General features: G+C 42.9%; 1 protein-coding gene across 1 annotated transcript; it reads left to right on the top strand.

Moving 5' to 3' along the window:
• Window positions 1–12,443: 12,443 nt before the first annotated feature.
• On the top strand, window positions 12,444–15,728 carry LOC111855392 (zona pellucida sperm-binding protein 3-like). The gene is made up of 9 exons (XM_072707555.1): window positions 12,444–13,325; window positions 13,394–13,515; window positions 13,616–13,719; window positions 13,784–13,961; window positions 14,050–14,167; window positions 14,247–14,338; window positions 14,407–14,495; window positions 14,565–14,687; window positions 15,584–15,728. The coding sequence occupies exons 1-9, from the start codon at window positions 12,510–12,512 to the stop codon at window positions 15,676–15,678; spliced, it is 1,737 nt and encodes a 578-aa protein (XP_072563656.1). The 5' UTR covers window positions 12,444–12,509; the 3' UTR covers window positions 15,679–15,728.
• Window positions 15,729–26,077: the final 10,349 nt, after the last annotated feature.

Here is a 26,077-nt window from a genome sequence, read left to right as displayed (position 1 = left end):
GGAACGCGGATGCGGACAGAAGCAGGGCTGCCAGGGGTGGGAATGCGGACGAGGACGGAAGCAGGGCTGCCAGGGGTGGGAACACGGATGAGGACGGAAGCAGGGCTGCCAGGGGTGGGAATGCGGGCGAGGACGGAAGCACAGCTGCCAGGGGTGGGAACGCGGATGCGGACGGAAGCAGGGCTGCCAGGGGTGGGAACGCGGATGCGGACAGAAGCAGGGCTGCCAGGGGTGGGAATGCGGACGAGGACGGAAGCACAGCTGCCAGGGGTGGGAACGCGGATGCGGACGGAAGCAGGGCTGCCAGGGGTGGGAATGCGGACGAGAACGGAAGCAGGGCTGTCAGGGGTGGGAACGCGAATGAGAACGGAAGCAGGGCTGCCAAGGGTGGGAACGCGGACGAGGACGGAAGCAGGGTTACCAGGGGAGGGAGATAAGCAGAACAACTTAGAGCTGCTGTTTATGATGCACAGACTCACACAGGTAAACTCAACATGCACAAGCCCCCGCCCGACCCCCCCTATTTCACTGCATCATAATGCTGAAACAAGCATGACTGTCCTACCATAGCTGAAGACTATGCAAAATGAACGACATATAAATGTCGCAAGTAGCTGAAGCCTCTTTATTGGCATCTATCAATTTATATTTAAGGTAGTAATTCTACTTATGACTGCTTAGGTCTTTTTAGGCAATTGAAAGTATGCAAAGATCAATGCAAAAACCTGCCATCTGATGTGATCTCTCTGCATGAAATGCGTCTCCTTAAGTGCGATAGGACTTAGGAGGACACTCTGCTCGTCTGCTCGATGCCTGGACAGTCCGTCATTTTACCTAAGTATTGTATTTGATATGACAAGTGGAAGATTTGCCATTCCTGCAGGACAGCCTCCTTGCAATTCTTGTTGTTAACTGGGCTCCCTGCGGCCTGCTTTTTTGGTACAAATTTTACCCACAATTCAATGTCTTTGAATTAAAAGGCTGTTAAAAATCAAGGTCTGGAACCTGTGAGATGTACAAACATGAAAGATGCGGCTGAAAGCTTAGCAGAAACATTCCGGCCCTCCGTAGCACCATTGTCTTTACGATTCAGGAACAAACAGACTGCTCACCCTTGTGATAATCGATGAGGTTACACACTTCCAGCCCAAGGAGCTGAAACATCATTCGTCATCGTGATGATAAACCCTGACACAATCCAATGGCTCCACCCATCAATTCTAATGGAAAAAGTGCTGTTCATCATAATGGCATACAGAAATATCATGTGACATAAATCACTGCAGCTTCACTTAAGAGGCTTGACACAAACATTACATCACAACACATAAAAAGGAATCAGGTGGACAAGTTACAGATTGTGCCGACATGACATATATCTGCATGTATAATGTTAAAATATATAATAATATTTTTAAAACAATGTGAATGGATCATATTATGGACTCAGGACACGCTGGAGAGATTATGTCCCTTGGTTGGCCTGAGACCAGATCGAACAGTAAATTCTAACAATAAAATTAATCAAATCCTAGTTATTCTGATCTGACAACCAAAAGGGGAAAAGCCCTGGAAAGCGTGTCTGTTAATCCTTTACTCATTTGCATAAGACGACTGCCAGACAGTTAAAAGTTCCACGGAGACACTTACAGTACCAAAAGTCAGTTGTGATGGGACAAGTTTTTAATTTCTCATGAAATTATAATATCACTTATTACATGCTGCTGCGTTTCCTTCTCTAGTTACAACAAATAGATACTACAATGGCTGCTTATGCATCCATCCATTTGAGCACTTATCTAACAGAGAATGAACATTCTGTTTCGGAAGGATACTGCTACAAATACATACAAAAGAGAAAAATGCTAACAAAAATATGAATAAATGCCACAGACTGCACTCCACATGCACGAATAAATCCGACTGCCCTTGATTTTACCCACAATCTAGGGCATTTTCATTCTGCTGAATTCAGCCGAAAGGTTTGCTGTGAGTCACCAAAGTGACGGTCAGGAGAGAGCGGCTCCTCCTCAGAGCCTCTCTGGCTTTTGTTCAGGCACAGCCTCCTAAACGACCACCCAAATGCAGCCATTATTTCTTTGCATTATTCCTCACTGTAATGCTTTTCTCATCAGAGTGATTTTCATAGTTCCTATCAACTGACAGAATGGTCTTAAAGATTTTTCAATATGTGATTATCCATAAAAGACAAGTTATGACTCTGATTGATATTAATAAGTGTGAATCATATAAAACAACCCATCATTTTATGATTAGCATTGATTAATTTTTTTCCATTTTAAGTTTTTAATGTAAAATGAAACATTAAGTTCTTGTTGGAGAGCATTCTAATGCTAGATGTATTTGTTGGAAAGACCATTTTTGTTAAATATGTTCTCAGCATTACCTGACCTTATTTTTCTTTTTTTTCTACCCCAGAATAATAAATGTAACAAGTGCTTTATGACTAATTGTCTTGAATGCAAGTGAGGTTACTTTTTAAAACACAGTTGTGCTTCGGTAAACTCCTGCAGTATTTATTGCTGTTTAATAATAACACATAGCAGCTATTTGTAAAGCTGTGTTTTGTTTGTTTTCTTGGATGGCATGTAAAAGACAAACACTAATTTACAGTGTTCTCAATTATAATGTCTCCATAGCAACCACACCACTCAGAAAGTGCTTGTGACAATCACTGCGCAGAGAGAGCGGCGAGAGCGCGTAAGAGGCAGTTCCCCCGGAAACCTTAAACAGCCCTGCTCTACCTTTTGCCACCTAATTCATACTCAGCATCTCTACAGTTATCATGCCTATTTATCAGCGCATGTCTTGACCATCTTTAGCGCTCAAAGGACGGCATTTAGGCTCCTCGCGGCATCTCAGCACTTTGTGATGAGAATCTTACACATCAGCCGCCTCGTAACGTGATAACATCTGGAAACTTTTGCTTTCTCTAAAATGATTCTATCAGCAAAATGGTCCCAGATCTATAAATAAATATAAGAATGATACACTTAGGAATGGAAACATCATCCATTTTCAGTAATTAGTCATTCAATTAGACGTGCCGTTAAATATTCATGATAGGGGATTCAAAACAGGTTATAACAATATTTTAATATTTCTTAATAATAAAGGAGTTCATTCATAATTTAAATCCCATCCATGGTGTCCACAGCCTCGTGCCCAGTGCTTACTGGGAAAGATTCCAGGATGTTCCAGTATTTGATAATCTGCTATAGAAAAGGCATGGGTGCCTTTATGTTACGTTATTATATAACAGTAAGCAAAAAAGTAAAAATGTTTTTGCTCAATTTAATAGCAAAAAGTAAAAATGTTTCCTGTCAGTTTAATAGCTTTTTTTCTTGGTATTTTGAATTGCACACATTACACCCTGGAGCTAAAAAGTGAATCCATTTTCAACATTTACTGTATACCTAGTATGTTTTCTGGCACAATCTAGCACGCATACCGATTGCGCCGACTGCTCTGCCTGGCTGCTGGTCCCACACAACATCTGTAGGCTTCTCACCAGTAATATCTCAAGCTTATTATTTGATTGCTGTGTTTGACAACCTATGCTTTGTTTTTTTTCTTACAATTTTCCCTAAAACTCTGAAATGCAAATAATGTATCTTTCAAATTGCTATAAAATCAGCCATCCATCGTACACCTGCTTATAGAATACTGAATGTGCTGCAGGCAGTGTATCGCAGGCCGTATGGGGCACGAGGTTACGTAAAATTCTGGCTGGCATGAAATTCTGCGACAGGACACAGACACGCACACACACTGTCTAGGGGATTTTACAAAAAAAAGTCCTGCCTATTTTTCAGACTTACAGTAAGACTTTAAGAAGCTAGTGTTTTTATTTTCCTAACATTCATTTTAAATATGTCTGGCCGGAGTTCAGTCCCTGCCTGGAGGTAGCTGTTACTTTTGCGATTCTTTGTAAGTACGCCTTGCACCAAATGAGGTTTTTAAAATGTTACACTTCGATAAATGTTCAACAAAACATGGTACCTGGGGCTGTGATTTAATGATTTTTTGTAATAAAGCAGAGTACGACTCAACAATGTAATTTCTTCTAAATGAGAAAGAAAGTAGCATTTCAGTGGTTCGTGTCACCCTGCCCCACTGAAGAGAGAAAAAGCCATTTTTATTTATACGGTCCAACATTCCTGCGATTGTCAGCTCTAGTTACCCTGCAAAATGTAAGATTCAGCACGGCTGCAAATAAGCTGTAAACGGTGGACTTGGGGTTGCCAGCAAAGCCTATCCAGACAGCTAATGAACATGCTGGCTCTCATTGTCCCACGGTGCATCACCTGCCGCTCACATCTTTGCCACTGTGGTCCTTGGAACATATGTAAAAATGAAGTGGACAGATAAACAGCCTTTTGGAACACCTATATTAAGAATAACATTTATCAGAAATGTGCATTTGCATTTGGCTCTGTTATGGGAACGTTTTATCTAGTGCTGACTTGAATGCATCTAAACACTGGGCATCTACGGGCAATACTAGACAGCTTGTTCAAAAGCCCCTCTAACAATTTGTGTTGAGAAATATTTCTCTGCTCTGAACTGAACCAAGCACTAAACAATTTCCATGTGGCATTATCTTGAACCACTGATAACTATAAAGAAATTCCCAAGGTGTACCATCATTTGTTTTTCAAATACAAGGTTCTGTCAAGATCGGTCCCTGTCCTGCCCTGGTCCAAATGACATTTCCCCACTTGGCCAGCGGGTGTCGGAAACATCCCGTTATGTCCGAGGTCTGTCAGCTCCTATAGTGTTTCCCTGTTCCTCTGGGCACTGCATGACTTAATGGGCTATCCTGACTTGTGGGTTTGACGTTTGCATGTATTTTTCATTTTTCGTTCTTCTTTTATTCCTGTTGTGTATTTAGGCATGGTTCCTTGTTTTGTACCTTTGTTTTATTCCTGTTGTGTATTTAGGCATGGTTCCTTGCTTTGTACCTTTGTTTTATTCCTGTTGTGTATTTAGGCATGGTTCCTTGTTTTGTACCTTTGTTTTATTCCTGTTGTGTATTTAGGCATGGTTCCTTGTTTTGTACCTTTGTTTTATTCCTGTTGTGTATTTAGGCATGGTTCCTTGTTTTGTACCTTTGTTTTATTCCTGTTGTGTATGTAGGCATGGTTCCTTGTTTTGTACCTTTGTTTTATTCCTGTTGTGTATTTAGGCATGGTTCCTTGTTTTGTACCTTTGTTTTATTCCTGTTGTGTATTTAGGCATGGTTCCTTGTTTTGTACCTTTGTTTTATTCCTGTTGTGTATTTAGGCATGGTTCCTTGTTTTGTACCTTTGTTTTATTCCTGTTGTGTATTTAGGCATGGTTCCTTGTTTTGTACCTTTGTTTTATTCCTGTTGTGTATTTAGGCATGGTTCCTTGTTTTGTACCTTTGTTTTATTCCTGTTGTGTATTTAGGCATGGTTCCTTGTTTTGTACCTTTGTTTTATTCCTGTTGTGTATTTAGGCATGGTTCCTTGTTTTGTACCTTTGTTTTATTCCTGTTGTGTATTTAGGCATGGTTCCTTGTTTTGTACCTTTGTTTTATTCCTGTTGTGTATTTAGGCATGGTTCCTTGTTTTGTACCTTTGTTTTATTCCTGTTGTGTATTTAGGCATGGTTCCTTGTTTTGTACCTTTGTTTTATTCCTGTTGTGTATTTAGGCATGGTTCCTTGTTTTGTACCTTTGTTTTATTCCTGTTGTGTATTTAGGCATGGTTCCTTGTTTTGTACCTTTGTTTTATTCCTGTTGTGTATTTAGGCATGGTTCCTTGTTTTGTACCTTTGTTTTATTCCTGTTGTGTATTTAGGCATGGTTCCTTGTTTTGTACCTTTGTTTTATTCCTGTTGTGTATTTAGGCGTGGTTCCTTGTTTTTTACTTTTGTTTCATTCCTTTTTGTGCTCCAGTTTTGTAAGTCTTGTTATCCCGGTATCTCCTAGTGTTTGAACCCCTATGTATTGTTTATAACACTCACCTCTGTCTTGTTCCCAACCATAGTCTTTGGCTAATTGTTATGGATCTGCCCCTCATGTAGTCCTTGTTATCTGCGTATTTTACCGCCTGCCCTCCCTTTGTTCCTTAGCTGGTCATTGTGTGACGTGTTTAGTTCCTGCATTGTCAGTGTTCTGCTCTTTGTGTGGTACCTCAGTCTTCTTTGCCATGATTTTAGTGTTAGTTTACCTTGTGGTTAGCTATAGTTTAGGTTTTGATCTTCCACACTCGTTTTTCACCCCACTGTGGTCCCTTTGTCTTCCATTTCTCCCTTTGTGTTCTATTTTGTTTACTGAATCCCTGTTTGTGACAGCTGCTACATGGATCGGCCGTCTGTTCACCATGCCCCGCTGTACCAGGGACTAGTCTGAAAGATGGACCACGTGAAATTTATTTTTAAACAGAAAATCAGTATAAATTAGTGAGCTACCTATGCATTTGTTCAGTAATATCTACAGCAAATAGTACTGCAATATAATAGTAGACCATTCAAGGTTTCTGAGGGTATTTTTTAAATGTTTCCATAAGAAAAAATTTGTTTTTTAAACGGCTTGGTGAGATTTCTGTTTGGTCCTACGGACAGGGTCACCGACTCCGAAGGGTTAAGGCTATTGCGATATAGGCATTGCCACAACCTATTTGAAGCCACTGGTTGCCGATCATTCTGAATAAAATGCAGTGCTCAAATAACACTGAACATAGATCAGTGACAAGAAGCAATCAAATAAATTGCATTTAAATGTATCCATTCTTCTCAGTTTAATTCCAAAATGCAATTCAATTCCGGAATATACTGTAGCCACGCATGGAGCCAAGCTGACTGAAGTAAGCACTGAAGATGGACTGTTCACTTATATTGGCTTAATTAATAAAAGTCTTGCATATGTTCATATATCCAACCTGACATGTCAGCATATGCTATACACATAATGGGGTTGCATGAGTGAAAGAAATTTAATCCAGATGGGTCCAAATAGAGGAAAATCGCCTCAAGAATTTCTATTCCTGGATCATGTCCTCCCTCACAGAACTTTACTCGAAACTAACAAGATTTAATGCTTGTAACCTGTCCTTGTATGGAAAATTTCTTGTGCTTGGGACTCCTTCAGCACGTCCTTTATCCTGCCACTAAAACGAAAGGCCAGTCCTGCTAGGTGAGGGGATATTTGCTCATTCTCAAGATCTGTCATCTGCTCTAAAAGGTAAGGTGAGGATCACTATCGGTTCAAAGCACTAAGGCACATGAAGGCTGCTCATTCAAGAATAGCCTGACGGCTGAATCAATTTTTTTGAGTCGCTTAGCTGAATGTGGCTGCCTCTGCTTCGTGACTTTCATCGCAGCACACGCTACGCGTTCTTCCTGCCGAATGCTGACGTTACTCCCTCACTTTTTCCACAATGAACCACTTTGAACTGCAATAGTGTTATTTAAAAGTAGTGACAACTGCCCCCCCCCTCCCCCAGCAAAAACATAACAAGGTGCAAAGCTGCTTGATAACGAGCTGTTGACACAATGACACGCGCAAGTGGAAGGTAGTGAATCCAACTGAGGGGGAAGAGTACGATTCCCAAACAGCTACCTCTCCACGACTGCCAGACCCCATGAAATATGGGTTTAATTATAACGATGGTGGGGGGGTAGACAAACTTAGAGGACGGAGCTAATCTCTGGAATAGGACTAGCATAATGCATTAGCTCTGCAAATGGCTCGAAGCTTACCAAACGCAAATGCCAAGACATGCCTACTCTCAACACTGCTGGATAACCGGCCCTAAGCTTTTTTTATATAGTCTAAATAATAATATAACAGTACAAATATCTCAGCAAATACATTACTGGGTCTGCCAATACTTCTAAGATGTTGAACACTTACTTTTTGATATGGAGACTGTAAAAGAATGTTCACCAGCTTTCCCCAGAGCTTATCTGTTCACTTGAATTCAATATATTATTTACTTTAAGAAAAGTATCTTCGGAATCAACTGAACAGCCACTTTAGAGTTTTAGGGAATTCTAGGGACCTGGATGGTTCTCGTTGTGAGCCTGTAGTGTCCGCTGGATACATTTTATATATGAGAGGCATCATCATAAGAGTCCTGGACTTCATCACTCTCTGAGACCCTAACACTCACCTGTCAGGCACATCACTGGCAAGTGACCAGGCGTAAAGTGAGGACCATTCTGGGGATAACAAGACAGTTCAGACCTGGGGGAATATCGCGGGTGGGGGCTTTTGGGCCCCTAATGAGAAACATATAAGTTATCGATTTTGTCTCTCCTGAGTCTTTACCAGTGCCCAGTTTTGAAAGAAAAGTAAGTTGTTGTCTTATTTCTCCACGGGGAAGTTAATACCCTCAGATGAAGTGTCAATAACAGTGACGGTTGGCTGAGAAAGGAACGAAGGTCACAGAGCCACATGCCACCGATACGGGACACATTCATCCCTGGGGGGTGTCCTTCTCAGTTTGCTAGATTGCACATGGACATCGTTCAGCCATCAGGTGCTGAGAAATCTAAAAGGTTGGACCTGGGGGCATTGTGTCATATCATTTTCTTGAGCACGAGATGATCTCAGAACCTCCTGAACAAAGTTAGGACTTTTTTTTAGAGCATGTACTGGGCTCTTCCAAAAGTCACAGAAATTCTGAGATGGCTTTGGTACGTCTGTGGGCGAATTACATGACTAAGACTGGCAAACTCGCCTGTTGTTTATGACATCGGAAATGGTGGGAGACACCTTGCGAACGCTGTAGCTTTGAATATGGCCTTGCGATTCAAAAATAACAGATCGTCATGGCAACGGCAGGAAATGTGTGTGGGATTTTACTATGCACCTGGTCTGTCACGTCCTGTCTCGGTGAAGACGGTTTAACTTTGTTGAAAATGGCTCTCCTCGTAACAGTTTTCCCTCCTTAGAGATCACATATAAAAGAACAATCCTACAAAGAAATCTTAAGTTAAATTAAAAAGCTCTGCTGCTTAAGATATTCTTAGGAAGTCAGCAAGGCATGAGGCGTTATATGGGAAAGGCGAACTGAGGGCATGGATGCTTCATGGAAGCTGCACGGTTGCAGGAATTCATCTGTACTAAATTATTAAGAGTATTATTATGAAAGACTTCATTTGATGAGAGGTCGCCTGCATTTAGTTTGTTTTTGGTTAGAGATCAAAACAGTGGTTTGTACCGTATGTCTGCCTGACCAATCTATCTGATTTTATCTCTAGGGTCCCAATAAAATCTCCCATTCCATTCTCCTGGATTTGTTCAGTCTCAAAAACAACACACAATCACACAACGAAAAGCACATTAATAACTGGATGTGAGAAGCAATGTTTCAGGACAATTTTTAACAGACTATGCAGCTTTACCTGTGTAAAGCTGTCATTTATAATGCATTATAAATACCTTCATAATGCATTATATAGTCAGTATAAGAATTAATAAAGCATTGCAGCATCTTCTATTCGCAGTCACAAGGCATTATAGTGTTGATTATGATACTTCATAAGCTCCCATGAAGCTCTCATTGGTAACACACTGTACATACCTTCATAATACATTGTAACGGTTTGGGCAAGAATTAAGGATGCTTTATTTCTGCATTATGAGGGTATCTATGGTGCATTATAGATGAGAGCTTCATAAAACATTCATAATGCGTAATAAACATGGCTAAAATGAGTTTTGCCATTTCATGAATATGCATATCCATGTTTATAATGCTTCATGAATGCATTATAATGTATTATGAATGTCTTCATTGATTCTTATAGACATGGCATTCATAGAAAGTGTTACCCATTAAGCTCTCCTAATCTGTTTTTAGTGTGCGGGCATATTCTTCACAGCCGGTATCCTGAACCCTAAGTAGCTGCATTGCCTTAATCTACTGGAAAATGTAGACTGAAAGAACCTTGCAATCCCTGCAAAAGTACTACATATCTTTGGCAGGTCTTCCTAAACCTAACAAGAGGTTTTAATTCCTTACAAGTCCTGTCTGGGTTAGTTACTGATCCTCTCTCTGCACTCAAAGGAAATTCCTCACGGAGAGCACAATTATGTCAGCGATCTACATCACTGACTTGAACACCAGCTACAAATCGTAGATCCAAATTAGCATTTAAAATCAGCCGAGGGCTGTAGGCATTATATTTAATTGCTTAGCTTTTGACAAATGTATCTTGCAGTTTTTCCCTATTTCGCCAGTTATTTTTTTGGTCAGCCTGCTGGTTGCAATTTTAAGTATTATTCATTATGCTGGCTTGCACATTATCTTTGCTCAGTTTGCTTAGAACGGCTTATTTAATTCCTCCCAAGTCCAATCGAAAGCCATAAATTAATGTGGTTCATGGCTTATGAGCAAAGGTTCCGGCGTGGTCAGATAACTGACATAGAGCTTACGGATTCTGTAAGTCGGTCCTGTAGAGTTAGCCATCTAGAAACATTAGTAATTAATTTCCCATGCACACTGCCAGCGAATGCATCGTGGTGATGAGGTTGTTATGGGAATGCAGAAGATTAAGGATGCCAGGCACTGACCATTGGTGCCCCCACACTGCCCTCTGCTGTCCAGAGCTTGTAATAGCTTGAGGAAAAGAGAAGCGGACATGTTACCTCTACATCACTTGTGGAGAGTGAAGCAGTGACTGATCATAGCAGGTGCTCAGCCCTGATGGAGCACATCAGCCAGAAGTCTTAAGCACACGAGAAAGACGACATGTTTAAAGTGAGCATGGTGGGACGAACCCACATTACTCCATAATGTTGTCGTCCCATCTGCCATGACAGCTATGGAATTTTTTCCCTTATTTTATTCCCAGATAACAGGGAACATTCCCAGAACTTCAGCCAACGTCAGTGAAGGTTTTCTCAAAGTTGCCAGATAACACTGTTACTGTAATGTTGATAGAACGTTTTTTTCCAGGTTATACATGTTCACAAAGGTCTTATATTAGCATGACAACATTATTTCCTGAGTATCCTTTTAACATAATTAGTGTTGAAAAACATTATCTTACAATAATAGATACTTCATCAGTCCCCATGGGGAAACTCTTCATGCCTCCCCCAACTCAAGCTGGCTGTGAAGGGCAGCCACCCATAGCAGCTGGGGGTTATGGGTCTTGCACAAAGGCCCACAGACATGCCAAGGCAGGGCTTGAACCAACAGCCTTCTGATCACACGCACAGAGGCTTAATCCACTGAATCACATGCTAGTACTATATGTGTACTGTATAATGCAAACATGCCATCCAGCCTTGAATGCGTGTCTGTGTAAAGATGCAAAGTCACAGTGCTCTCCACTGCTCTGCCGCACCTTTTATTTGCTTCCACATTATTAGTCTCAATTGTAGTGGGAATTGTAGTGGTAATTGTAGTAGTGGTAATTGTAGTAGTGGGAATTGTAGTGGTAATTGTAGTGATAATTGTAGTAGTGGGATAATGTTCTGGCAGCATCAGGAAAACTAGACACCTTGAACATTTCCATACCGTGATTGTAACGTTCAGTAAACGTTCCTATAAGGAAGAATTATCAGGAGGGGAGCAGATGTGTTTATCCAAAATGCAAGCTTAGGCAGGCAGCCACTGGGGTTAAGAGCTTTACTCATGGACCCAAGGGTGAAATCGCTGTGCCAATTACGGGATTTGAACCAGCAACCTTCCAATCACAGCGACAGTTTGCTAACCTGCTGCTCATCTCAATCCGAAAACAAGAGATTGAGGGTCGAATTCAGCGCAATGTACATGAGGGTGTTTGATTACTAGCCATTCAACTGCTAATGAATCCACATAAACCTTTTCATGAGGGAATAAAGCCATTTTCCTTCTCTTATTACAGGAGTTTGTGCAAAGGCCATTTCGTCCACCAAACATCCATCCTAGACAAGGTTGGGGGGGAGCAACACTGGTCAGAAGGCTGGAGTACATACTGGGGGGGGGGGGGCTGCGGGTCCATCTCAGGCACCTGTTTAAAAATAGCATACAAGACTCACAATGAGCATTTTAGAAACCTATTCATGAATCTTACTGGTATCATTACGATCAACAAAACCTTTAAAAAGTATTTCTTCGGATGTAAACAAGAAGAGTACATTTTGGTGTTTTTGCTATCTTGTTTAAAAGAGATATTGAAACAGCACACGTAGAAAGCTTTTTGCATCCTGGTCAAAATATGGGACTGGCTACAGCAGCCGTTATGTGAAAACCAGATAGAACTACAGTGATCAAACGATTGTTGTTAGCAATGACATGAAGACAGGTGAAAGAATTAAGTAAAACTACATAATATGTCCATGAACAAACATTTAATTGTTTTCACATGCAGAGAGTGATTTAAAAAAGGGTGGCTCTTCTGCTTAACTCTGCAGGGCTGGCAGGGAATTACCAGAAATTGGGAAAGGGCAGGGCTTTTCTGTTTTTAAGACTTGCTGGTGAGCAGTTTAGCACAGTGTAGAGTTTGTGTTTCATAGCATTAGCATGGCTCTGCAGTACGCTTGGATTAGCTCTGCAGTACACATTTTGTTAATATGTGTCTGTACTGCACAGTTAAAGCCACAGGATTCACAGCAGTGGCTGCCGTTTCAGCCTCCTCTGAGCCAAATGAACACGCAGGTATCATCTGGCAATGCAGTGATTCAGAGGCTCCCGCAGCCGCAGCTCCTGCCGCAGCAGCTCCTGCAAGCTTCTCCATTGTATCAGGCTGCCCAAGTAGCTGCAAGCCAGCCAGTGATTCAGAGGCTCCCGCAGCCGCAGCTCCTGCCGCAGCAGCTCCTGCAAGCTTCTCCATTGTATCAGGCTGCCCAAGTAGCTGCAAACCAGCCAGTGATTCAGAGGCTCCCGCAGCTCCTGCAGCAGCAGCTCCTGCAGCAGCAGCTCCTGCAAGCTCCTCCATCATACCAGGCTGCCCAAGTAGCTGCAAGCCAGCCAGTGATTCAGAGGCTCCCGCAGCAGTCCTTGCAGGTTCCTGTATCCTATCCGTTGGCAGCTGCAGGCCAAGCAGTGGATTCTAAGCTCCTACCGCCACTGTATCAGGTTCCCCAAAGCCAGCTAGAGGTTAAGGGAGCTGTGAAAAGCCAAGAAGTCGCGCAGCTGAGGCCACAGGTGCAATCTGTGAGCGCTGATTGCCAGGAGAGCTCTGTGCTGGTGGCTGTGCACAGGGACTTGTTTGGTATTGGCCGGCTGATCGACCCATCTGATGTCACCCTGGGAGGCTGTGCTTCAACTGGGCAGGATTCCTCTGGGCAGGTGCTGATGTTTCAGACTGAGCTACAGAACTGTGGCAGCACAATGATGGTAGGTATCCCATAGGATGAGAGCATGGCTATGGTTGACTGGTATACTAACTGGAATTGCTGTCATAGATGACTGAGGATACCCTCATCTACACCTTCACCCTGGTGTACACACCCAAAGAGCTTGGGCCTGGAGCTCCTATAGTGAGGACCAATGCAGCAACTGTCAACATCGCATGTTATTACTTGAGGTGTGGATTTAATGCTGAAAGCACAGGCTTACCCACTTGCCTTCTGTTGTGGGTATGAAGCTCTTAACCAATAATCTGAATGGTGCTCACTCCTGCTTAGGAAGCAGAATGTGAGCAGCAATGCCCTGGTGCCAACCTGGGTGCCATTCCTCACCACCCTGTCTGCTGTGGACAAATTGGTCTTCACCCTGAGGCTCATGACTGGTAGGTGAGCCAGACTGCATGTCAAGTCCAAATGCTACATGGTGACCATGCATCTCTCCTCCAGATGACTGGAAGGCTGAGAGGACCTCCAATGTCTATAGCTTGGGAGATGTGGTGAACATTGAGGCTGCAGTCATAGTGTCCCACCATGTGCCCCTGCGTGTCTTTGTGGATAGTTGTGTCGCCACCTTGGTCCCTGATGTGAATGCTGTGCCCAGCTACACCTTTGTTGTGAACCATGGGTGAGTGACTGACTGACTGACTTTACTGACTGCTTAAGCAGGAGCCGCTTGCGCTGTTCAGCTAATGCAGGATGTTTTGGTTCCTCAGGTGCCTAATTGATGCAAAGCTGACCGGCTCTGGCTCTCAGTTCATGCCAAGAACCCAGGATGACAAGCTGCAGATGCAGCTGGAGGCTTTCAGGTTCTCTCAGCAGAATAGCAGCTTGGTGAGTGGTTGGAGGTGACTGGCTGTGTACTATGGTGTTCCCTCAATGATCAATGGCTCCCATTCCTGACCCTCTACAGATGTACATTACTTGCTTGTTGAAAGCAACTGTGGCTTCTGCTGCCTTGGACATGGGGTACAAGGCCTGTTCCTTCTCCACTGTGGCTAACAGGTACAGCTCCTTCCAGGTGGTGGGTAAGTGTTGCTTCCTCTAGTGTGGCTGACTGGCTGCTCTTGTAGATGGGTGGATGCAAGTGGGGGGGACCAGCTGTGTGGCTGCTGTGACACAAGCTGTGATCTCCGGAAGGGCAGGAGCCTGGATGATGAAGGTAAGGCTCAACCTTGCTGTTCATGTGCATCACTACAAAAGCTTTCCAAGTGAGGGTTTCTGTCATCAGCCCCACAGTGGCAGGATGAAGCTCTCCTGGGTCCTTTCATTGTGTTGGAGAAGCCTTTGCTGGCTGATGTGAAAGCTGAAGCCCAGGAATCAGCCCAGAATGCAGTGGAACCAGTTACAGCAGGTATGTGATCAGAAGCAGACTAATCTTGGCAAGAACCAAGTCATACCTTGAACTGACTTCAGCTCTGAATCCACAATGGTACCTGATTATCAGCCTGCTCACTAGCAAGGCTGAAAGCATGATCTTCTGATGGTCCCCTGCAGATTCTCTTTTCAGTATTGCACATCTCAATGTAGTGCATTCCTGGCAACTTAAATTTCCAACCACCTGCTTAAAGCACTGTAGGACAGCTTAATAGAATGGATTTGGATGCAATGCAAGTGAATGCTAATTCTGCTGCTGTAGTAAATTGTATGGTGATTCCACTAGCAGATCTGATTGGCATACTAAGTAATGAACAGTAAACAGCTTTTTTTTTTTTAAACTTGGCTTGCTAACTCACTGCAGTTTCCTCACTGCATAAGCACATTGCTAGCTACTCAGTGTGGCTTGGTTGGTTCCAGTACACCAGTGGAATTCTGCCCCCCTTCATTTGACCAGCAGGTGTCACTGGCCATCCTGTTAGTTCCCTACTGTATGTGGTGGTTTCCCTCCCTACTCCCTGGACTGCTCCCCCACTCAGTGGGTTGAGTGCAGGTTAGATTAAGCTTCTGTTCATGGGTTTGAGGCTGGTGCTTCAATGTCATCTTGGTTCTGTACCCCAATGTTTGCCCTGTTGTATTTCTTCCTTATCTTGGTGTAACATGCCCCATCTGCTTTGCTAGGTTCCTAGTCATGTATCAGTAACTCCCCCAGTTTCCTAGTGTTAATTATTCTATTGCTTGCTCATCCTATGCTGTCCATAATTGTATTTTATGTTCCACACCTGTCTGTCCTCATTGGCCCAGTTAAGGCCATGAGTGCAGTCTGACTGCTTAAGGCTGCACCAAATAGTAACTTGTGGTTTCTATGTGCAGGCTTCTCAGCTGAGATGGTGGCCCTGGCTGGAATAGTGGCTGCAGTGGGGCTGGTCTCAATGGTAGTACTGGGAGCTGTGATTCGCTGGAAGTGAAATGTCATTTGCTGTATGAAGTTAAACCAATAAATGTACTTCATGCTGGGCTTCTGTGAATGGTGTGAGTGTCTGATCCAAAGACCACTGATTCCAGCCTTGGCAGAATGGCCATTTGGGGCCTTGGGTGTGGTTCTTGGCACCCCTGGAGCTGGGGGGTTATCACCCCCCCCCCCTAGCCTGGCTCTCACCTGCATGTCTCATAGGGGTGGGGTAGGTGGAACATTCCAGTGCAGATGGCAAAGGAGTTGACATGATGGGTATTGGCACACCTGGAACTTATGGTGATTGAAGGTAAATGGTAATGCAACTAGGAGGGAAGTCAAGCACTGATTCTATCTCTAGAGGATGGAATCTTCAGCCCATGAGACCCTGGACACCCAAATGAACAATGTCAGTGAGGGAGTTTTATTCTCTTGGGCACTGGCCTCATCCTAACCCTTATTAGCAGTGTGACTCTGTAGTGACTCTTAGCATGTTGGGCTTGACATCAAAACTATGGCCAAGCCCATAGGTAGGGGGTGCTACATATCACTTGCATCCTAGATCCATTATTTCCCTTAATGGTGTTGGGCTAAAGTAAATGTGAGGATTTCTCCTGGATTGTGCAGAAGTAGAATTGATCCCACTAGGAAAGTGGGCAGGCTCATCCAGAAAAGACTCAGGTATGTGGGTTTTCAGTGTGTCTCTCTGGAGAAGCAATGAGTCCTCCATAGATGAGTTTGAACAGCTGACCTGAAGGTTACCCCAAAAAGCCGCATACACACTGGCTCTCTTCTCTAGAATGTAGTTCATGGCACCAAGATGCTGTGTAGGGTTGACTGACTTCGTTCTATGAATGTCAATCTTGTCTTGCCAGGAAGTGCTTTTGGAATCCAGACAATGGAGTTGACAGATCATGAAATGTAACCAGTTTGCATACTCAAAGGGAATTATGGATACTGGTCAGCTGCTGTGGTTTCATTAAACTATTGCTGTGAAACATTTTAATGCTCTTATCCAGTCTTTTCCAAAATTCATTTGAGATTATTAGCTACTTGATCTTAAGTAGTGATAACTGACTGGTCAGGGATTAAAACACAACTGGATTTGGTGCTGCTGGAAATGACTGCATATGTTCCCTGGGCAGCCCTGTCACTCTGCCCATCTAAGCAGTCCTCGTCCCACACCACCAACTTTCACAGTTGCTAGAAGTACTGGAAGGATCACCTGAAAATGTGAAAGTTTAGTCTTGCCTGAAAACTGTACTTATATGTAGGAGTAATTATTGTACATTACATGACAATTTTCCGAATCCCCACCAATCACATGGTTACTTGTATTTTGTTTTAATGTCCATGTTTGAGGATATCTGTATTGTATATATTCCTTATTACAACAGTATTCTGGATTTTGTGTATTTTTGTTTCAATGTAATAGAGCAAAACAGTAATGTAAACCTGTTCAGTCTACTCAAAATAAAATTCATTTTTTAAAGTACCTGATACATAATTACAGTATGTGAATAGTAACTAATACCTCTTTGCTGACAGCTTATCAATGTGACCAACATTTCCACTTATAAAAACACGTATAACCGATGGCGGGTACACAGAGGGAGGAGACTATTCTCCCGTCAAGTGCTTAAGTCAAAAAAGCATTTAAGCGTTTAAGTTAACGAGATAGAGTATCATCTTTGTGTCTAGAATGCACAAAAGTGTCCGTAACTAGAAAGACTAGGGGCCAGTATCACAAAGCCAGATTTCTTGCTTAGCCGGAGAACTTGGGCACTCAGAAGAGGTAACTGGCTGACTATGTAGCAGGATACGTCACCATGGTAACTCATGCTCTGACTTTCCATTATCACGATGCTGGCTGACTACGTAGCAGGATACATCACCATGGTAACTCATGCTCTGACTTTCCATTATCACGATGCTGGCTGACTATGTAGCAGGATACGTCACCATGGTAACTCATGCTCTGACTTTCCATTATCACGATGCTGGCTTACTATGTAGCAGGATACATCACCATGGTAACTCATGCTTTGACTTTCCATTATCACGATGCTGGCTTACTACTGTATGTAGCAGGATACATCACCATGGTGACTCATGCTCTGGAGCACTGTGGCTCAAAAAATATCACCAGAAGTTGCAACTGACTCTCTGAAATGTGGCTAAAAGTCTTTATCTGTGTGTATTTAGCTTAGTTTCCTGTATGCATCAGTTTGCAATCATTACTGAAATAAGAGAATATCTAGTATTGCATTATTATGAGAATGTTACATGCTTGGATTGTTACTATTGCTACGACTGCTTCATTTGTAATTCTGTATAAACAAATAAACTCCACAGCATGCACAACTATAATTATGCAGCGATCCTAATATCCACCAGGATGATCAGAGACTCATCCCAGCAACTGTCTGTTTGAGCTGCTGAAGTCACGCAGACGCATTAGGAGCATTACGGTAAAAACAGAGACAGAGAGGAGCTTCTATCCTCCCGCCGTCAGAGTCCTTAATCAGGACATGACACCACTACACCCTCAATATACACAAGCCATGTAAACCCTTCCCAACTGTCACCAACCTGCTGTTTTTAACAATCTGTAACTACATTTCCATCCACCTTTGCTGCTTATATTTATATTTATATTTATGTCACCTGCACTTTAAATATAAACTTCTAGCATCATATGCACATGTACAGTTTTAACCTTAAGATTATTTTCTATATTAGAACTTCTGTATTTCTCTATATTATGTATACGTTTTTTAGTTATTGTAACTTTTTAGTTTATTGCTAGATTTTTAACTTGTTGACTTATTCTTAATACTGTTTTTGATTTGATTTGCACAGTCTAAGGGTCGTTCAGGGTACATTCCACTACATGTGTACTAGTATGTGACAAATAAAGTATCTTGTACCTTGTATATTGTGGCAGCAATGACATATTGGACCTAGAACAGACAGGGTGACTTAGCTCTCCGCACAGAACGTGCAGAAAAATGGGGGTTAAGGTATAGTGCTTACTGGTAAATGAAGGTCCGTGTCGTTATGGTACGTCACTGAGGTTAAAATGCCAAAATATTGGTACCTGTAGTTACAAATCACAGTCGCCTAAAATGATTAGTACTGTATATGTAAGTTTTCTGTTGATACATACAAGGTGCTCCTGAGCTTTAGCCGTGCCGCACGGCGATACCCAGAGGAAACGAAATTTGGAAATGAGATCTCATACCTGTTTCATTTTTTTCTCCTAGACACCTGAGATGTATATGAAAGCAACATGAAACTACGGCTTGCTTCTCCTGTATCTCTTTTTTTTTCTCCAGAGAAAAAAGAGACACAAAATATTTCTCATTAATGAGACTAAGTTAGGTTTGACAAGATATCTTTTGTTTAGCTCAAATGTGACGCTTGTCCTCTGGCTCACCTACGTGTACTTCATCTCTCCTGGCAACTTTTATGAGATACAGATCAGACAAAATGTGAACTGAGCTGAGGCTGAAAAAGGAATCGCAATTCCTTCTCCCCAAGACATAGGACAGAAAGCTTTGAGCGCTAAAATTTTCTCTGGGCATCATAGGATAGGTTTTGTGTCGCTAGACAAGATTTTTAGTCGCTAGGGAAGGTCAAAAAGTCACAAAATTGGCAACACCGATCCGGAGCAGGTTATGTTTCAGGTTCACGGATCTCAGACAGTGCTTGGACCGAAGACAAGAAGTCAGTACATCACCTGATATAACAGATGGACTTTACCAAACTCTCAAAACTAAGGATGGACAGAATTACTCTTTTAGGGACACGGCTCATTTGATTTGGTTCACGGAAAAGATTTGCTCTGAAACATTCACCCACTCTTTGAGAGGCACTTCCTGTTTGGATAAAATAGAACTGAAATACTGATATTCCAATATGTCAAAGAATAGCACAAAATTTAGGCTATATAGTGCTAAGGAGTGAGACAAATACCATCAATAAATCATGTGAGGCAAAATGATATTGAATTACAGTAATTAAAGTCTTGGCAGCATTGTATCTTTACTCATGTTTGTTAAAAAGGCAAACCTAACATCTCATAACAAACACTAACGGACCTTGGTTAAAATCATCTTAAACTGTGAAAATATGATCTCTAAAATCTAGTTGCATCATATGGGAGGTCACTGCACAAGTAGGCTATACATTACCCCAGTAGATGGTGTATTTCAGTAATGACCCAGGTACAGGTCTCTCAGTCAGTTATGACCAAGAGGTAGCCGATCTGAGTCTCTCCGTTACTCACACACTTACCAACTCGGTCCACTCCTTCTGGTCTCTCGTCCAGTCATGTCCAACAAGTTGCCCGTCTGCATCTGTTGTTCACTCATCGAGAGTCATCGAGAGGGGAAAACTTTGTTCCATTTCCCCCACTTAAGTGGAAGCACACTGAGACGCTACACATTTTGGTGACGTATGTTGACGTAAGACACAAAGTCTGCAAAGAGCTCAAGACCTGGTCATTTCTTGAAAACAATAGAATCTAGACTGTGTCGGAATGTAAGATGTGCAGCTGCATCATTCGAAGACCGGATGCATCGCAGCAGCATGACAGGCTGCCCCATGCTCCTTCAAATACAGCCTCGAAATGCGTCATTTTTCTGCAAAGGAGTTGCAAAGGATACACCCAAAGAAACACATAATCTGCACATGGAATGATGTGCATCGTCTCCCACAGTGCAAGTTGAAACTGGTTGTGAGCAGTTTTTGTGGAGTTTGTTGGTTGTAGTGTTAGTGTGGCTTTGCAGTTTAGTATGATTAGCTTTGCGGCGCTCGTTTCATTTGTATGTATCTGTAAGGTGCAGTTTCTATATGATTCACAATCACAGAGTTTGTCATCGCAGGGATCGCAACAGCAGTTATTCCAGCTTCGTCCGAGCCAAACAAATATGCAGGTATCTTCCAGCAATGCAGTGTTCATGAGGAATTCCTGACCCTCTACAGATGTACATTACTTGCTTGTTGAAAGCAACTGTGGCTTCTGCTGCCTTGGACATGGGGTACAAGGCCTGTTCCTTCTCCACTGTGGCTAACAGGTACAGCTCCTTCCAGGTGGTGGGTAAGTGTTGCTTCCTCTAGTGTGGCTGACTGGCTGCTCTTGTAGATGGGTGGATGCAAGTGGGGGGGACCAGCTGTGTGGCTGCTGTGACACAAGCTGTGATCTCCGGAAGGGCAGGAGCCTGGATGATGAAGGTAAGGCTCAACCTTGCTGTTCATGTGCATCACTACAAAAGCTTTCCAAGTGAGGGTTTCTGTCATCAGCCCCACAGTGGCAGGATGAAGCTCTCCTGGGTCCTCTCACTGTGCTGGAGAAGCCTTTGCTGAGGAAGGTGTTGGGAGCCCAGAGATAAGTAGGTTCTCTTCGTTGTAATGTCCATGTCAACATGTCAATGCCTCTGGAGGCTGTATGGCCAAACATGACTGTGCAACATGACTGTGCATTTGCAGGCTTCTCAGCTGAGGTGGCTGTCCTGCCTGGAATGCAGTGAGACTGGCTACCAACATCAAGCTGTGCTGCAAGTGGAGGTCGATTGTACCTGACGTCGCAGAATAAACGTGGGTGAATCGTGCTGGTCTTGTCTGGCAATGTGGTTTATTATGCAGCACAACAGGATCTTGCTAGAAGTAGACAGTCTTTCAAGGGATTTCAGAAGATAGTTCAGCCTACTGCTGTAGTTGCCATGGTACTGTGCCTATAGTGTCACTTCCCCTTATGGGATCATAACAGACTCTTGGGACACATACAGGAATAAACAAGCCTGATGCCGAACAACGGCTCTGAACTCAGGGGCTGCATCCTTCACGGAATGTAGGCGTGGTCTTCGCAGGCTGTGTTCAAAGGGGCTAACAAAGCTTTGACAAATCGCCTGGTCTGGCTGCCACCAGGTATTCCTGCCCTTGCCCTTCAGCCACAGCGTGCCCCTCTCATCTCACTGCTGGGATGCGCCCACTTTATCTGTGCAAGGAACCTTTGTTTAGGTACAAAGGATCCATTGGATGAGTCCTTCGCAACACTGCAAAAGGATGATTCATTTGAAGGAGCCTTCCGAACAGGACAGCCTCACTGCGCTGCTGTGACACACCTGGCCTTTGAGTGCAGCCCCTGAGTAATGGTGCATGATATGCCTCCACTGTCTGGTTTATAATGGAATCTTAGCTGGTGCCTACAGCACACTGCACACTGCACACTGCACACTGCATCCTTGGTGCTATACTGTACCCTGCCAATCGACTCAACCCCCAAGTTCACGTTAGCCTGCTTCCGTGCCGTCGGGTTACTGGCTGTTAATTGAACACTCTCCTAGTTACTATGGCAATTGCTCCATAAGTAAAGCACTTCAGTCATTTGTGGGTGTAAATGTCCTTTGAAAACTCATGAATATGACTGCCATTCCATTGGCTAAATAAGTGCCAGATTGTAGGTGCCCTTAGTTTTGTGTGAAATAGTTTGAGTGGGTGATGACAGCAGATGATTCCGCGAGGATGTCTGCTTTGCATTAGAGCGCTTTTCCACTTGCGACTGGCCTGTTTAGAGTTTCAGATCTACCCTCTCATGCCTGGGTTTTACTTTTATAGGATGTTGACAGGTTTAACTGCTAACAAAACTGTTTTTACATAATAGCCTATTAATACTCTACTATCACAGTTTATGTTCTGTGGACTTTAATTGCTTTCCAGTCTGCATCTGCCCCGCAGAAGAAGGGTGTCTTTATTCAGTTATTTTTATTTGTTTTTCTCCAAATACAGGTATTACACGTATATTTGTATTGTTTGAGACTATCACTCCAAGAAGAATTTACAATGAATTCAAAACGAGAAATTTTTGTTGATGTCACAGTTAAAGATTTTTTAAAGTGTGTTTCAGTGATTCCAAAGTTTTTCAGCTTTGTGCATAAAAGCATTGCAATTAATCACAGCTGTTTTTGGCTTAGGTGCCGTTTAGCTGTGATGCATCAGGGCCTCGATCTGCAGTTCATATATTTCAGTTACCTAACGTCTCCATCCAGCCCTCAAGGCCAGAAAAATACCAGCATAGCGCAAGAGAACTTCATGTGGCTTTGCTGGACACTTGGGATCCCAGGTCCTGTTTTTTTCTGGTATGGTATCTATAAAGGTATATGCTACACATAAGCTCAGAGTGCAATACTGCTATACTGAGGGAGCCCTACTCCACCCCACAGCCAGGGGGCAGTAAAGGGCCACAGAAATATGCATCCTTTCCATACACGTGAAATGCCATGCGATATTCACGATACATTGCCCAGCTGTTCAGCCTCCCGTATCTGTGTTATTACTATATAATACTGGCATGTTTAAAGGAAAAAAAAAGAGTAATATCATCTGCAGTGGCCAGGCCACGTCAGGAAATCGAAAAGTCAGACATTTTGGCAGCCCCTGAGAGCAATTAATCATAAACGATTCGGCTTAGTATAGGGGGATCACACTCTTCAGCCTCCCTGCTATTCGGGGCTTCTGGAGAGGAGGGTCCGCCGGATTGTCGAACCTCGGATTCAGGAGGAGCAGTGTGGTTTTCGCCTCGGCCGTGGAACAGGGGACCAGCTCTATACTCTCCGCAGGGTTCTGGAGGGTGCGTGGGAGTTTGCCCAACCAGTCTACATGTGCTTTGTGGACTTGGAGAAGGCATTCGACCGTGTCCCTCAGGGAGTCCTGTGGGGGGTGCTCCGGGAGTATGGGGTGCCGGGCTTCCTTCTAAGGGCTGTTCGGTCCCTGTATGACCAGTGCCAGAGCTTGGTCCGCATGGGTGGCAATAAGTCGGACTTGTTTCCGGTGAGGGTTGGACTCCGTCAGGGCTGCCCTTTGTCACGGATTCTGTTCATAACCTTTATGGACAGAATTTCTACGCATAGCCATGGCGTTGAGGGTGTCTGGTTTGGTGACCTCAGGATTAGGTCTCTGGTTTTTGCAGAGTTGGCTTCATCGGACTGTGACCTTCGGCTCTCGCTGGGACAGTTCGCAGCCGAGTGTGAAGCGGCTGGGATGAGAATCAGCACCTCCAAATCCGAGACCATGGTCCTCAGCCGGAAAAGGGTAGAATGCTCTCTCCGGGTCGGGGATGGGGTCCTCCCCCAAATGGAGGAGTTTAAGTACCTTGGGGTCTTGTTCACAAGTGGGGGGACGATGGAGCGGGAGATCGACAGGCGGATCGGTGCAGCGTCAGCAGTGATGTGGGCGCTGCATCGGTCTGTCATGGTGATGAAGGAGCTGAGCCAAAAGGCAAAGCTTTGCAGTTATTTTAGAGTTTTCAAAACTAAGCCGAATCCATCCATCCATCCATCCATCCATCCATACATCCATTTTCTGTACCGAGTTGTCTTATATTTACATATATATTTGACTTCTATGATGCACAGTTGATGTTTTTCTCCAAGGCCAGCTTTTTTTACCGGAAAATTTAACAGCAAGTACTTTTACATCTGCAAAAAAATGCAGAATTTATTTTGGGATGACATGCAAAGCAAGCAAGAACGATCAAGATAACAAAAAATATATACACAAGTTAATGTGCTAAGTGCATATTTATTGTGGTATTTCACCAGAGTAATTCCAGGTGAATACCTCGCTCGGCGCTGTGACAGCAGTATGACGTCGACAGGCATTGTTAACAGCCATGAAGAGCCATATAAGCACTAAACTGCATTTAGCAGAACTGGATCCGTGTTTAAAAGTATCACATCTAAGTCAAATATACTTAATGTGTTCGTGCAAAAAAGGCTTCCAGAAAGGAATTGTATTTATGGGTCTATTGTTCGTTTAATCCATTTGCTTCAACAATAGAAAAGATTTTTCCCCCCGAAAAGCATTTATTTTTTATCATTAAACATTTCCTCACTGGAGCTGGTAGAATAATCATATCGGTATAATGTGATCGAGACAAAAAATTACTTGTAAAGAGCAACGACCAGTACGTCGTATGAATAAAATCACGTGCACAACAATGACGGGCTATGAAACGCTGGTAGTTTTAGGCGGGAGGCGACTGCGGGGTTTTTACTATGCCAAATGAAATGAAACCAGTAAAGTGGAATTTGGTGATTTTCCAAAAATAATGATTTATGACATGAATGTTTGTATGTTCCTACTGTGATTACCACCATTACATTGGATTGTATGCAGAGTCCCACTATCTCTATGGCACATGCACAGATTTAGGTCTCATATTTCAGTCCAAATTAAGGAATTGGGACAAACATCCAGGTTTGACCATGACTTTGAACATAATGGTGCAATGAAATGTCTCATAATACACTTGACAATGACTGACGCAAGGCAAACGCTACGGGGCTTGTTCGCGAGTAAAACTTAACTGTTAACTTTTAACAGTGTATCACCATGTAAAAATAAAGAAGCCAAGCCATTATTTATGTACATTTCATAATAATCTGCTAATTAAAATGTAGTTAAATTACAAGAAGACTTGCAGGTCTGAAACTCGTTTTCCTTAATCAAAGGAATTTCCTCTTCTTCCTGCCGGTAGCCAGAAGCAATAGCTTCTTCTGGACGTTAGATGGCGGTATTTGTCCATTTTATCGCTGTTTCGCCCAATCAGGTGAATGCGATTGAACAAATCAGTGCAACTCTTTAACACAAATCAGGCACCCCAGTGAAACCAGTGTCATTTTAAGGGAACATGCTGGTTATTATTACCGACATAAAGTTGGAAGCCAGGGATCGAAGATGCATATTTGAAAGGGTGTTTAAGTTGTGTTTTCTTCATTATCATATTTTAACTAACTGAACTCACCTGCACTGTACCTAAGCTCTTTGCACATTACATCCATCCATCCATTATTTATTTATTTATTTATTTATATTGTCCACAGTTCCTTGTACCTTTACCTTTAGATGTTTATTTGTATTATGTGTATTGTATATGTATTTTTTATATGATGATACCACCCGCAACAAAAGAAATTCCTTGTACTTCTCTGTACTTGGCGAATAAAAAGATTCTGATTCTGATTTCAGACGCGAAGAGATCAGGCATATACCACGTCATGTTTTTTATTGTAAGTAAATGTCAGGTGAACTTGTTCAAGTTGGAATAAATGAACATAATGATGAGTAACCACACGTATTCGAAAAGAAACACCCACACTTTGTTATAGTAGGATTTATCCTTACTTTCAGTTTTTCTTAATGCCATTCAGGGAGAGGGAAAAATCTTTCATTTTAGGGACCTTAAGGGGTCAGCATATAACCTTGTATAAGTTAATTCATTAAAGTTATTAATGCCAAGTTTAAGCAGAGCAGTGCCGCTACAGGGATGTCGCACCAATGGAGACGCCGGTGGGCGGAACGTTTCCCAGAGTAAGAAAGTTACCGATCAGCCCCCGCTAAAATGACCGGAC

Source organism: Paramormyrops kingsleyae, chromosome 25, assembly GCF_048594095.1.
Source record: "Paramormyrops kingsleyae isolate MSU_618 chromosome 25, PKINGS_0.4, whole genome shotgun sequence".
NCBI classification, from domain to species: domain Eukaryota; kingdom Metazoa; phylum Chordata; class Actinopteri; order Osteoglossiformes; family Mormyridae; genus Paramormyrops; species Paramormyrops kingsleyae.
Note: the sequence above shows the minus strand (reverse complement) of the source record. Positions and strands in the feature narration are given on the sequence as shown.

Coding starts and splice junctions, on each gene's coding strand:
- LOC111855392 (XM_072707555.1), top strand. CDS start 12,510: ATGGCTCTGCAGTACGCTTGGATTAGCTCTGCAGTACACATTTTGTTA. Junction 13,962..14,049: donor ACCTTTGTTGTGAACCATGG/GTGAGTGACTGA, acceptor TTGGTTCCTCAG/GTGCCTAATTGATGCAAAGC. Junction 14,168..14,246: donor CTCAGCAGAATAGCAGCTTG/GTGAGTGGTTGG, acceptor GACCCTCTACAG/ATGTACATTACTTGCTTGTT.